This window comes from Eubalaena glacialis, chromosome 19 (genome assembly GCF_028564815.1).
Source record: "Eubalaena glacialis isolate mEubGla1 chromosome 19, mEubGla1.1.hap2.+ XY, whole genome shotgun sequence".
In the NCBI taxonomy this organism is placed as follows: domain Eukaryota; kingdom Metazoa; phylum Chordata; class Mammalia; order Artiodactyla; family Balaenidae; genus Eubalaena; species Eubalaena glacialis.
In genome coordinates, this window is record NC_083734.1 from 17,157,528 (window position 1) to 17,169,987 (window position 12,460).

At 56.1% G+C, this 12,460-nt stretch overlaps 1 protein-coding gene across 1 annotated transcript; it reads left to right on the forward strand.

The window, feature by feature from the left end:
• The first annotated feature begins 510 nt into the window (after positions 1–510).
• On the forward strand, positions 511–6,304 carry UNC119 (unc-119 lipid binding chaperone). The gene is made up of 5 exons (XM_061174979.1): positions 511–813; positions 4,322–4,435; positions 4,951–5,053; positions 5,165–5,337; positions 5,603–6,304. Exons 1-5 carry the CDS (start codon positions 591–593, stop codon positions 5,713–5,715), a joined length of 726 nt encoding a protein of 241 aa, XP_061030962.1. The 5' UTR covers positions 511–590; the 3' UTR covers positions 5,716–6,304.
• The last annotated feature ends 6,156 nt before the right edge of the window (positions 6,305–12,460 follow it).

Sequence of the window (12,460 nt, forward strand, 5' to 3'; positions counted from 1 at the left end):
AGGCTGCACGGGGCACTGTGCTAGGTAGGTGCTGGGTATTATAGAGAACAAAGACAGGATCTCCACTTTCACCGAACTGGTCTTTTGGGAGGCGGAGTCAGTGAGCAAATGAAACTAATTTCAGATAATGCATTAGAAAGAAAAAACAGGCTGAGCAGATGGTGACTGGGGGTGTTTGAGAGGGTCTCTGAGCAGATGACATTTGAGCTGAGACCAGAAGGGCAAGAGGAGGCCATCTGGGGGAAGAGCATCCCAGGCAAAGACCCTGAGGCGGGAACTCGCTTGCGGGGCAGAGGGAGGGGGGGAGTGGCTAGAGCACAGCGAGTAAGAAGGAGAAGGTAGCCAAGACCCCTTAAAATCCCTATCGAAAAAATGAAAGAAGCCCAGGGCGGGCTGCCTCCCTGCCCCGGGTGAGTAGCCCAGGTGGGCGGGCGGTGGGCGGGGCCAGTACCGGGCCCACCCTGGGGGCGGGGCGGTACCTGGGGCCCCTGCCCGGCCGGGGGCGGGGCTGCGGACGCTCCCCCTTCCTTCGGCTCCAGCCGGCGCAGGCAGCCGCCGCCGCAGCAAGCTAGCTGCGGCCGCGCGAGGCCATGAAGGTGAAGAAGGGCGGCGGCGGCGGGGCCGGGACGGGGGTGGAGCCCGCTCCAGGGGCCTTGGGCCGGAGCGTGGAGACCAAGCCGGAGCTACAGGCGGAATCCGAATCCGGGTCCGAGTCGGAGCCGGAGGCAGGCCCGGGGCCCAGGCCGGGGCCGCTGCAGAGGAAGCAGCCGATCGGGCCGGAGGACGTGCTGGGGCTGCAGCGGATCACGGGCGGTGAGCACCCGCGAGGGAGCGCCACCCGCGGGCGGGAGCGAGAGAGCACGAGAGGGGGCCCTCGAGGCGCGCGGAGCCCGGGCCCCCGCCCCCTTTCCCGCCCTCCCCCCGCCTCCCCTCCCCCACCAGAGTCCCCCTCCACGTCTGCCTCCAGGCCTGAGATCTCATGTTCCCCCTTCCCTTGATCTCTCTCTGCGCCCCTCTTGTCCCTTTAGAGATTTATTTCCACCCCACTCCTTCCTTTTTGAGGAGTCCATCCCCCTTTCCCAGGTGGAAGTGGAGCAACACCTGCAACTGTGACCCCTTCCCCACAGAGTCTTCAGAGCTCTTTGAAGATTTTCTCTGCAGTAATGAGGAAGGGGGCTGAGTGCAGTCTACCCTCAGTCTCCTCCACCCTGGAGGCTAGGTGGAGGCTGAGTTACCAGGGTGGTATCAAAACCCTCAGTTCTCCCCGACCATTAATGCCTTCACCCTGGACACCCCAGGAAGTCTGGGGCCATCCCCCTCCCCAGGACAGGACCTGAGGAGGAAGCTTCAGTGGGTTGGCTCTGGGCGCTCTCAAGGCAGTGGGTTAATGCCCACCCTTAGCCTGGACTAGGGCCTGTCCTGTTTTGGGAGGCCAGGTCTCCACTGTGGTTGAATTTCTGAGCTGGACTGCCTAAGTTGAAGTTCCAACTTTGCCATGTAATTGACTGTGTGACCTTGGGCTAATAACTTCACCTCTCTGAGCATATTCATCTGTAAAACGGGGATAATGATACCTACCTTGCAGAGCTATTGTGAAAATAAATCCTCTGATTTTGCACCATGCCTGGCATGCTGTGCATGCCCTGTAAATAGGGCTCTTTTATCAATAGTACTGAGGGCCCCACAGGACTGCTCATGGCTGCTGCCTAGAGGCAGACAACTGGGCATTCAGGGCAGGGGAGGGGGTCACCATAAGCAGGGAACAAGGGCTGGAAAGTCTCATGGCAGAGGCAGTGGCTGAGCCTCAAAGAACAGAAGGCGCTTGGAGTGGCCTACTACCTTGGCCTCGTTGATTAGTAACCCTGCCGCAGCTCCCTCTGGGAGAGCAACTCTTGGGGCTCCCCTGTGGGGGTAAGGGGCAGATGCTGGAGTGGACCTGAGCTCTGGAGCTGCAGGAGCAGCAGAGCCCAGGGCTTCCAAACAGAGCTGTGGAGGAGACCATGGTGGCAGGTCTAGGCCTGTGCATCTGGGTCCCCGGGGGACCAGCATCTCCCGTCTCTCTGAGCCAGGCAGCAACCATTCTTGGCTAGGCCCCCAGAGCGCTGAGCTGCCTTACCCAAGCAGGCACTGGTAGAGGGAGGGGGCCTGGGCCAGTCCGATGTTGGTGCCAATTGGGCTGTAATTGGCAACAGCAGCATTTAGGATTCAGGTTAGCTCTGGGGCAGAACTTCCTTATAGGGTGTCTAACTTGTCCAGGTCCTAGGTAACTTTAGAGGTTATTTTGCAACTATGGGGGCTTCTAACCCATGTACAACCGTGTGTCTCTGAATTTGGAGGAAATTTATAGCCCTTAGAGATGCGGCATCTGCTGTAGATGAGCAGAGGAAGAGTCTTCACAGGAGCCCTTTCTTTTGTAGAAGTTGCGAACAGGGCTCCAGGACTCTCCCCACTGACACCCCTGCCTGGTCTCTTCTGACCCTAATCGCACAGGTCTGAGGTTTTTTTGTTCCTGGATTACTCAGCCCTGAATCCAGCTTAGGAAGCTATTTGTGGCTGAGGGGAAGGGAGCAGTTGTGTTCTGAGCCCTCGGCCAGTCTGCCCCTTATCTGACCTGACCCTGGGTCCCAGGCCTCATCCTTCTCTAGCAGAGGGAGGGAGTGGAGGTGGTGTCCTGAGCCATGGGCCTCTCCTGTTCCTCACTTCCTCTAAGGACAGAGGAGTTGATAGGTTGAGTTTGTGGTAGAAAAGACTGAGGTCATACTGCAAGTTGTTCTCAAATGAGAGGAGAGGCTCCAGAAGTTAGAGAATGGGGGAAGAAGGAGGGCTTTATGGGGAGCTGGGAGTTGGGCAACTAGGATGCTGTTCCCAGTTCTGCCACATCCTCTCCTTATGTCCCGCACCTTCCTTCTACATCTTTGGATTAGTGCTTACTTTCTGTGAAAATAAGGTGTGTACAGGGTGAGGTAGGAGTTACCTACTTCCATTCCTCCTCCTCTCCTCTCACCACCATGGGCTGTGATGGGCAGGCCAGGGCTCAGGCCCCTCCACAAGCCCTATGTAGTCCCTGCTGGACCCCAAGGTGCCAGGGCTACCAGGAGGGCTTCCTGGAGGGGGCTACCCCAGGCTTGAGGGAGAGAGAATGACTTTACATTCACTTCCTCTTCCTGCCCCAGAGGAATAAGAGGTGGTCTAGGGGCCTGGAGGGTGATTTCCGGGCCTCTACGGGGAGGATGTGATGCTATGCAGGCTGACAGCACCAGAGCCCCCACTGCACCTCTGTGTTCCTTCCTATTCGCTGCCAGGGCCTCCTTGAGTGCTTGCAGTTGCTGCTGCAAGAGCAGTGAGGGTTGGATCAGGCCCTGCTATTTCTAAGCTTCCTCAAGCAGGGCCCACCACTATTCCTGGTTCCTCTTCTGGGCTCGAGGACTCCCCTTACCCCATGCACACCCCCGATGCACCTGCCACACCCTCTTACTGGCCTTGCCTGTACTCTTCTCTCTGGGAGTGGCTCAGCATCAAGGCTGGATGGATGACCTTTGAGGGGGTTCCCTCTGTTTGCTAAGACCTCCTCCTGCTTGAAGATCAACAGGGATGGGAGCAAAGGTGGCTCCCTTCCCCCCCCAGTATTCCAGGCTCTGGGCTTGAGTCAGCAGAGCTTTGGCTAAGCTGCTTAAGGGAGCTGGGTTTGTGTAAGCCTCTTATGGGGAGAGGAGGGGCTGGGGTAGGGGGTGAGGAGGGATAGGGAAGGGGTTGTTCGCTTGCCCCAGCACTACCCAGGTCAGAGAAAGTCCTTGTTTGACACACCTAGATGTGTGCCAGGGGTGGCTATGGGGTGGGGGCGGGGGCATCCTCTCCCGAGGTAGAGCTGTGTCACCCCTGTTAGAGTGAGGTTCCTAAAAGCAGGGCTCTATCTTCCCTCTCATGGTGGCGGGGGAAGGGCTCCCCATCAGATTAGAGACTCATTTGGTTAAACGTCACCGAGCCAGTCCTGGCAAAGCAGAGGCTGGAATAAGGGCCCTCAACCCCTGGGTGGGCGGCAAAGTGTTGGGGAGGTGGCCTTGTTCTCCACCCTGCCCCTCCCTGACCCCAGAGGCTACCAGGATGGAACCATTTGTCTCCCATGAGATCCCAATGGCAGAGCTATGTCTCCCGCACACTATGGGGGCTCCCCCAGGGTAGGGGCTCAATTCTCTCTTTCTGCAAGGCAGTGACCTTAGGGAGCAGGGAAGGTGGTAGCTAGTTTGGGGTTCCACTAAAGCTGAGTTGGCAGCAGGGGCTTCTGGGCAGGCCCCTTCCTTGCTCAGCCGCCCGTCTCCCCTAGACTACCTGTGCTCCCCTGAGGAGAATATCTACAAGATTGACTTCGTCAGGTTCAAGATTCGGGACATGGATTCAGGCACTGTTCTCTTTGAAATCAAGAAGCCCCCAGCCTCAGGTGAGTGGGTTGGGTGGGCCATCGACAGAGGGAGGTGGGCGAGGGCTGTGAAATGGGCTGCCCAGGGACTCCTCAGGCCACAGAGGAGTCAGAGCAGAGCTGGCATTTGCACCCAGGCCTTCTCAGGAGACACCAGGCAGGGGGGCCTCTGCCTGGGGCTGGGCCTCTTCTTTTCCTTCCCATGTGCTCCTGGGGTTGGACATCTTGGGAAGACAATCCTGCCTCTTCAGTCCCTGCCAGCCTGCCCCCTGCAGGCCCCCTTGGGAACTGCAGTCCCAGAGGCCCCAGGTCTTTTTGTCTCTTGCGGCTTAGGGAATCTCAGTTGAAATTGGTGACCCGCTGACCAGCTGGAAGCAATTGGAAGCATTCAGCCAGTGGTCTGAACCCTCAATATACATCAGGATCTCCTGAGGAGTTTTGAAAAATTCAGACAGATGAGGGCCCTGGGGTGAAAGCCCGGGTGGGCATGGGCCCCAGCCTGAAGCCCACTGAGCCCCAGCTGGGGTGCATTACAGAGCGGTTGCCCATCAACCCACGGGACCTGGACCCCAATGCTGGGCGCTTTGTCCGCTACCAGTTTACGCCTGCCTTCCTCCGCCTGAGGCAGGTGGGAGCCACGTGAGTCACTGGGCCGGGGTGAGGGCTAGGGGTGGGGGCTGAGGTGCGGGTGAGGGTGGTAGGGAGTCCTTCCTGAGTCCCAGCTCAGCCCCGCCCCCTTCTCTCACTCAGCGTGGAGTTCACAGTGGGAGACAAGCCTGTCAACAACTTCCGCATGATTGAGAGGCACTACTTCCGCAACCAGCTGCTCAAAAGCTTTGACTTCCACTTTGGCTTCTGCATCCCCAGCAGCAAGAACACCTGCGAGCACATCTATGATTTCCCCCCTCTCTCTGAGGAGCTGAGTGCGTGGGCAGGGCCCTGTGGGAGGGATGCAGGGGGACTCAGAGAGACCAAGTTGTGGGGAGTGTGGGTCTGAGCCCCTTTCTTCCCTCCCTGGGTCTCTTGTGTCCGGCCACCATTCGTGTGTCACCTGTAGGGAAACTGAGGCTCAAAGAGGCTGGGGGAACTCTTTGTTCAGCTTGTCCGCGTCCCCTAGTCCTGAAGCCCCTTCAGTGGCCTGGCTCAGGCTTCTGACCTTTGCCCCAACTGGCTGGGTCTCTCTTGCAGTCAACGAGATGATCCGTCACCCATATGAAACACAGTCGGACAGCTTCTACTTCGTGGATGACCGGCTGGTGATGCACAACAAAGCAGACTATTCCTACAGCGGGACGCCCTGACCCCCAAACCACCCCCTACCCCAGGAGGGTCCTGGGCCCGCAGCTGTGACCACCCCAGCACTCACCTCTCAACCCCAGGTCTTCTGCCTGGGCAGTGCTCCAGAAGCCCTGAACCCTGAGTCAGTGTTGGGAGGGAGGGTGCCTGACGTCCCCCGTCCAAGTCTGTGCAGCCCATGGGGCATGGCACGTGGGGTGGGGTGGTGGGGGGCTGTTTGCCTCCATAGCCAGGAAGACCTCCCATGGGAGGAGTAGCCAGGACTTCCGGACAGCTGAGCTGGGCCTCTTGGGCCCAAGTTTCAGAATAGTGTTCCCCTATCCAGGCTTTGACTAGGTCGGGGCAGGGACCCATTCCCTGTCCCCTACCCACCACTGACAGGCCATTTAGAGTTGTTAATTCACAGAGGAAGGTCCTTGTGGGGTCTGGCAGTCAAGCTTCCCAAGGGGGTCTGGGCCCTGACCGCAGCCCCGGCCTCTACCATCAGGGGCTGAGATCCTGCCTGAGGTGTGGGAGGGACCTGCCCAGATTGCAGCCTGGGGTAGGGGCTGGACCAACTGTATATAGTTTTCAATAAACTCTCCTTTTCTGTTCTCTGGTTGTGGGCCAGCATGTGCGTGTGGTGGTGGCTGAGGGGGCCGTGATGTGGTCCCAGGGCCCTCCTATCTCCTAACCCACTGCAGCCTGACCCCACACCCGGCATCTAGAGTCAGCATTTAGTATGTGTCGCAGCTGGAAAGGGTTTTTCCTTTGTTAAGGAAGGAGACCCAGGCCTTGAGAGGGGAAGCTTTGGCCAAAAGTCGTAGCCAGCCCTGAAGAACAGAGAGAGGCTGGGACAAGGGCCCCCGACCCTACGGTGGCTGGGAAGGTGTTGGGGAGGTGGCCTTGCCCTCTACCCCACCTTCCCTGACCCCCAGAGGCCACTAGGACCATTAGGTTGTCCTTTTAGCCCTCATCAGTGAGAGAAGGCTAAGGCCTGGAGCCATCTTGCCCTCAGCTGCCTTGGGGAGGCCCCCTGGCCTGGCTGCCCTGCATATAACACCACCCCCAGTCCTACCCCAGACCCAGAGGAAGTCTTCATTTCCTTAATGGAGGAAATTCAGGAACTGAGATAGGTGGAGAGTTTACTGCAGGGTTTACAGCTTACTGTTCCAAGCGCCAATTTGGATACACGTGGCACTAGTCCTCCCTCTCCCTCTGTGGGCTGAGGAGTTCATCTAACCCTGAGAGGCCTAGACGGGCTGGAATTCAACTGGGTTCTGTGGAGCACTTGCTGGGGGCCAGGACCTGGGCTGAACTCTGGGATTCTAAAATGAGTGAGACACAGGGAACAAATACCTGTCCCTAGAATAAGATGAACTGGGCATACAGGGGAGCAAGAGTCGTCCTGCTTGGAGGGTCCTAGGGAGGATTCTTGGAAGACTCTTACTCACCCCAGCATTCAGGCCACAAACAAGGGATTCAGTCTCAACTCCTCCCTGTTTCCGGCTCCATCCAATCAGTCACCAGTCCTGGAGATTTCACCTCTTAAAAATCTCAACTTCATCTACTTCTCTCCAGTTCCTTCACCTCTCACTCCAATTCCTACAGTTACACTGCTCAACACCCCTCTGCCACTACTATGGTAGTACGTGGACTCTGGAGCCAGACTGCCTAGATTTGCATCCTGACACTGCCACTTAATAGCTGTGCAATGTTGGCAGTGCAAGTTAACCTCTCTGGGCCTGCCTTTTCTGAAAAATGGGCATAATCCTCAGAATTGATTGTGAGCAGTCTAAGTTAACACATATAAAGCACCCAGGCTTGGGCCTAGCACTCAATATATATTGGCTATTATTAGCTTCATTCTTTCCAATCCACCCTTCACTCAGCTGCCAGAGATAATCTGGCCAGGTCGTTCCTGCATAGTCCTCCTCAGTGGCCCACCATTGTCCTCAGGAGAAGCCCCAACACCTGAACCACAAGGCTCCACAGGTCTTTCACATTGTAAATATTCACTTTCTTGAATGCAGCTGATAAATCTTGCCTCCAGACCTTTGCTTTATGCCGTTCACTGTGCCTAAATGCTCTTCCCTCATCTCTTCCTGTCAAAGTCATCCTAAATTTTCAAGCATTTGTGGTGGTGGCTGGGATGATGGGGTGGCTACCTGGCTGTACTGGTGTTCAGTGAGCAGGGGGCAGGAATGCCAGATGCGCTCCACTTAATGGGAGACTCAGTGCTAACAGTTCACCCCTCACTACGGAGGGTCACTGAGTGGGCGTGTGTAACCCCAGGGAAGGCCAATGAGCATCTGAGAGCAGGGCAGAGGGAGAGGAACCAGGGATGGAGACAGGAAGAAAAGCCGGAGAGGGGAGGGCAGGAGCCTGTTTGGGAGCAGGCTGTGTTAAAACTAAGGGAAGAAAGAATTTCACCAAGAAGTAAGTGGTCAGCAACTGTAAGCTGTCACAAAGGTGAGGAAGGGGCGTGGGATGGGAGGGGGTTTTGGTTTGCAGATGAGGCTGTACAGGTATACAAGTGTTTGGAGTTGGAAGTGTTGTTTTGGGGGTTACAAGTCTACAGAGAAGGTATAGCAAGCAAGAGGGACTTTTAGGCCAACACAGGTGTCAGGAAGAAAACCCTCCCCTACCACTCTGGTAACAGTCCTCACTGCACCTGCTAAATCGAATCGGGTTGGGGTCCTGGATTGGGCCTGCTGTACTTCCACTGTCAGATGGATAGGGAGGTCCCTGTTCTGAGGTCCTCATCCCTGGAGCATGTACCAAAGAGGCCCTCATCTGAAGAGGTCTGTGTCCCCTGGGCCTGGAGGAGGCCTGGCTGGGAGAAGCCTTGGCACCCTGCCTCCTTTTAAGTCTTCATGCCTCTGGCACTGGTCCTACTGCTAATGGTGCAACTTGGTGCATTTGGTCCTGGCACTTTTCCTGGGAACCCAGAGGATGCCTGGGCAGTAGAAGGAGGAAGAAGACAGGGCCGGGTGGGGCTAGTCCTGGCTCTGGTGAAGACGAGCTGTTGACCTTGAAGGCTGATCTGGACCTTGCCAGATCTGGGCCTCAGATTCTGTCTCTTTGAAGTCAGCCAGATATTTTTGCTTTGACTCCTTAGGGGTGTCACGAGGACCCCACCACTGGGTTGAGCAGGAAAACCCAAATTCTACAGGGAGACCCACCACACGTGCCCACCTGGGCTGGAGCCGAGGTGCACATGGGGACTGCCACACCCTTTGTAAAATATTGAGATGCTTCCCTTCAAGCTGGTGAAGAGCTGCTGTCCCAAGCCCCTAGTGCCTTCCTCCCTAGGCTGGCCCCTCCCCTGAGAGCCACCCTCCATTTCCCCACCACCTGGCAACTAAAGCAAGGGTGTTTTACTTTTTTGTGTGTCATGGACCCAATGTTGTCTCTACTGAAGCCTGTGGACAATAAGGTTTTGTTTTTTTTATTTTTTAAAAAATTAATTAATTAATTTTTATTTTTGGCTGTGTTGGGTCTTCGTTGCTGTGCGCGGGCTTTCTCTAGTTGCAGCGAGTGGGGGCTACTCTTCATTGCGGTGCATGGACTTATTGCGGTGGCCTCTCTTGTTGCGGAGCACGGGCTCCAGGCGCGCGGGCTTCAGTAGTTGCGGCACGTTGGCTCAGTAGTTGTGGCTCGCGGGCTTAGTTGCTCCGGGGCATGTGGGATCCTCCCGGACCAGAGCTCGAACCCATGTCCCCTGCATTGGTAGGCGGATTCTTAACCACTGCGCCACCAGGGAAGCCCCAATAAAGTTTTTACGTACATAAAGTATATTGTAATCCTATATATTTTATGAATTAAAAACTATATGGTGAGATCTATACATATTCTGCAATACCTGTAATGTAATATGAAAACATCTGTGATTTCTCTACCTAATGACAAAGTCACAGATTCTGTGAAAAGCTATTGTGATTTATTGCTGACTTTTTTTTTTTGGCCCGCTGTGGTATCTTAGTTCCCCAACCAGGGATCAAACCCGTGCCCCCTGCAGTGGAAGCTCAGAGTCTTAACCACTGGACTGCCAGGCAAGCCCCCCCGTTGCTGACATTTTTTAGAAAAATAAATTTATTTATTTATTTTTGGCTGCGTTGGGTCTTCATTGCTGCGCGCGGGCTTTCTCTTGTGGCGAGCGGGGGCTACTCTTCATTGCGGAGCGCAGGCTTCTCATTGCGGTGGCTTCTCTTTGCTGTGGAGCACAGGCTCTAGGCGCACGGGCTTCAGTTGTTGTGGCACGTGGGCTCAGTAGTTGTGGCTCATGGGCTCTAGAGCACAGGCTTAGAAGTTGTGGTGCACGGGCTTAGTTGCTTCGCAGCATGTAGGATCCTCCTGGACCAGGGTTCGAACCCGTGTCCCCTGCATTGGCAGACTGATTCTCAACCACTGTGCCACCAGGGAAGCCCATTGGTGACATTTTTTAATTGAGAGAAATGCTAAATTCGAGGTAGAGATGAGTGAAAATGAAGGTGTAATTCCTTTATTCAAATTCATGGACTCATGAATTCTAACCAGTTTTAGAACCCTCATGTTTAGAGCCCCTGAACAAAAAGGTTAATTCCCCACAAATAGAGGACTAGTGGATAGTGTTAGAGCATGCAGACCCTGCATCCATTCAGACTGTTCCTCACTCTAAACGGTGGTTGAACACGTGGTGATAGGTGGCCAGCAGGGGGCAGCATATGAGCGGAAGTGTGGAGCTCAGTTCAGAGGGAAGCTGCCCCCCCGGTTTTTTTGGGTTTTTTTTCTTTAATTAATTAATTTATTTATTTATTTTTGGCTGCGTTGGGTCTTCGGTGCTGCGCGTGGGCTTTCTCTAGGTGCGGAGAGCGGGGGTTACTCTTCGCTGCGGTGCGCGGGCTTCTCATTGCAGTGGCTTCTCTTCTCTTGTTGAGGAGAACAGGCTCTAGGCGTGCGGGCTCCAGTAGTTGTGGCCCACGGGCTTAGTTGCTCTGCACCATGTGGGATCTTCCCGGACCAGGGATCGAACCCGTGTCCCCTGCGTTGGCAGGCGGATTCTTAACCACTGCGCCACCAGGGAAGTCCTGCCCCCCGGTTTTAAGTCCAAGGGCCAGTCTGGTTACAAACAAACAAACAAACATGAGACCCCCAAGTCTTATCTGCTTGCCACCTGTCTTACTTGCACAGGGGCAAGCTTACTCATAGGTGTGTCGAATGGGCCCAGAAGAGTGAGGTCGGACTGAGGGCTCCTGGAGATGTCCTTGCTTGCTGCCTAGGCTGGAGGTGTAGAGCAGGTTGTCTGAGTCTCCAGGGTCCAAGGGTCTGACACAAGGAAGTGGGTTCTCCCACGAAACATTTGCCCAGCCCTTGGGGTCTTGGGTATCAAGACACAGGCCTGGGGTTGCTCAGAGCTGGGGTGCAACATCAGCTGGGGGCTTGACAGAGAGCCTTCACCACTTCTTATACTGCGGGGCTGGGCTGTGGCGCGCAGGGTTGGGGGCATCTTCCTCTTGGGTGCACTGGCTGCCCATGCCTTCCCCCACTCCCTGCCCCGCCCTCTCCCTCTAGCCCCAGCCCCAGACTTAGAGCCTCTGTGAGGGAGGGTGCTGATGTAGGGCGGGGTTCTATTATGGGATCCTCTGCAGAACTGTCCTCTGGGGAAGGCAGGTGGTGTTGGCTTGCCCCTAGGCCTAGCCCCTGGAAGAACTTTCTAAGCAAAAGCCCCACCTGTGGCTGCTCTGAGACTCGTGGTCTGAGGTCCATGTATGTGCTTTTGGCTCCCACACCTGCCCCAGCCCTGTTCAGGCAGAGTGTGGGGCTGCCTCTCAGGCTGCTGTTTGGTGACAGCAGCCTGCCTGGTGGTGGTACCCTAAGTGGGACTGAGTGGGCCCCTGACCCTCCAGAGACCACCCTCCAGGACCAGCAGTGCACACAGCACCAGGCTATGGTCCATTCATGTCATCTGTGGAACCCAGAGCCAAGCCAGGGAAAGATAGGGGCAGGAAGGCACAGCCAGGATAGGGAAGTGACCCTTTCTTGTGTGGGGAGATGGAGGGTGAGAGGAGGGAGGGGTAGATCTCAGTACGAAGGGGTGTGGTGGAAGGGCACCCTCTCCCTTCCTCTGGGCAGGGCAGCTGCTGCCTCCAATCCTTTTGGAAGTTCTCCTGGGGGAAGTTCTCCCCGCCAGCCCCATCCTCCCCATGCTGGTCAGGAACTACTCCGAGATACCTCGCTCTTTGGATTGAAACTTCACAGTCCTAGGTGAGGGTCGGGGTAAAATCACAGGACCAGGGAATCTACAGTCAGTGTGTCCTAACCTTTCTGCCCCAGGGTGGGGAGGTCCAGAAAGGAAAGCTTGGTAGCCGAGACCACAAGGCACTTGCTTTATTGTTCCAGGACAAGGGACAATGGCAGGTCTTCAAGGGTTCTGCTTGTGTCTCATCTGAACCTGGGGCCAACCTCCGGGGGTTCTGTCACCCTCAGACCCTGGGTAGGCTGAGGCTCCCACTTGGTAGGGGTTGGGCTCTCAGGTAAGGCATGGAGAGCAACTGGGTCACACCCCCTCATTCCAGGGGCATCCCGGGCCTGCCAAGCAGTCAAAGAAAGGGGGCATGAGTGCTCCCCCAGCCCAGCCTCTACCCGACTTCCCTTCCCTGAATGCCCAGGCTGCCTGAGACAGCTGTAAGTAATTCACAAGCTGGGGCCTAAACTACATGAACTTCTCAGGAGTGAGACTGCAGTGACCTGGAGGGGCCCTTCCTGCACCCAGGGCTGGGAGAAAAGGAC

Excerpts from the sequence above, each read along its gene's own strand:
- UNC119 (XM_061174979.1), top strand. The coding sequence starts at position 591 with ATGAAGGTGAAGAAGGGCGGCGGCGGCGGGGCCGGGACGGGGGTGGAG. Across the intron at positions 814-4,321 it reads GCTGCAGCGGATCACGGGCG|ACTACCTGTGCTCCCCTGAG; the intron begins GTGAGCACCCGC and ends CGTCTCCCCTAG. Across the intron at positions 5,054-5,164 it reads CTGAGGCAGGTGGGAGCCAC|CGTGGAGTTCACAGTGGGAG; the intron begins GTGAGTCACTGG and ends TCTCTCACTCAG.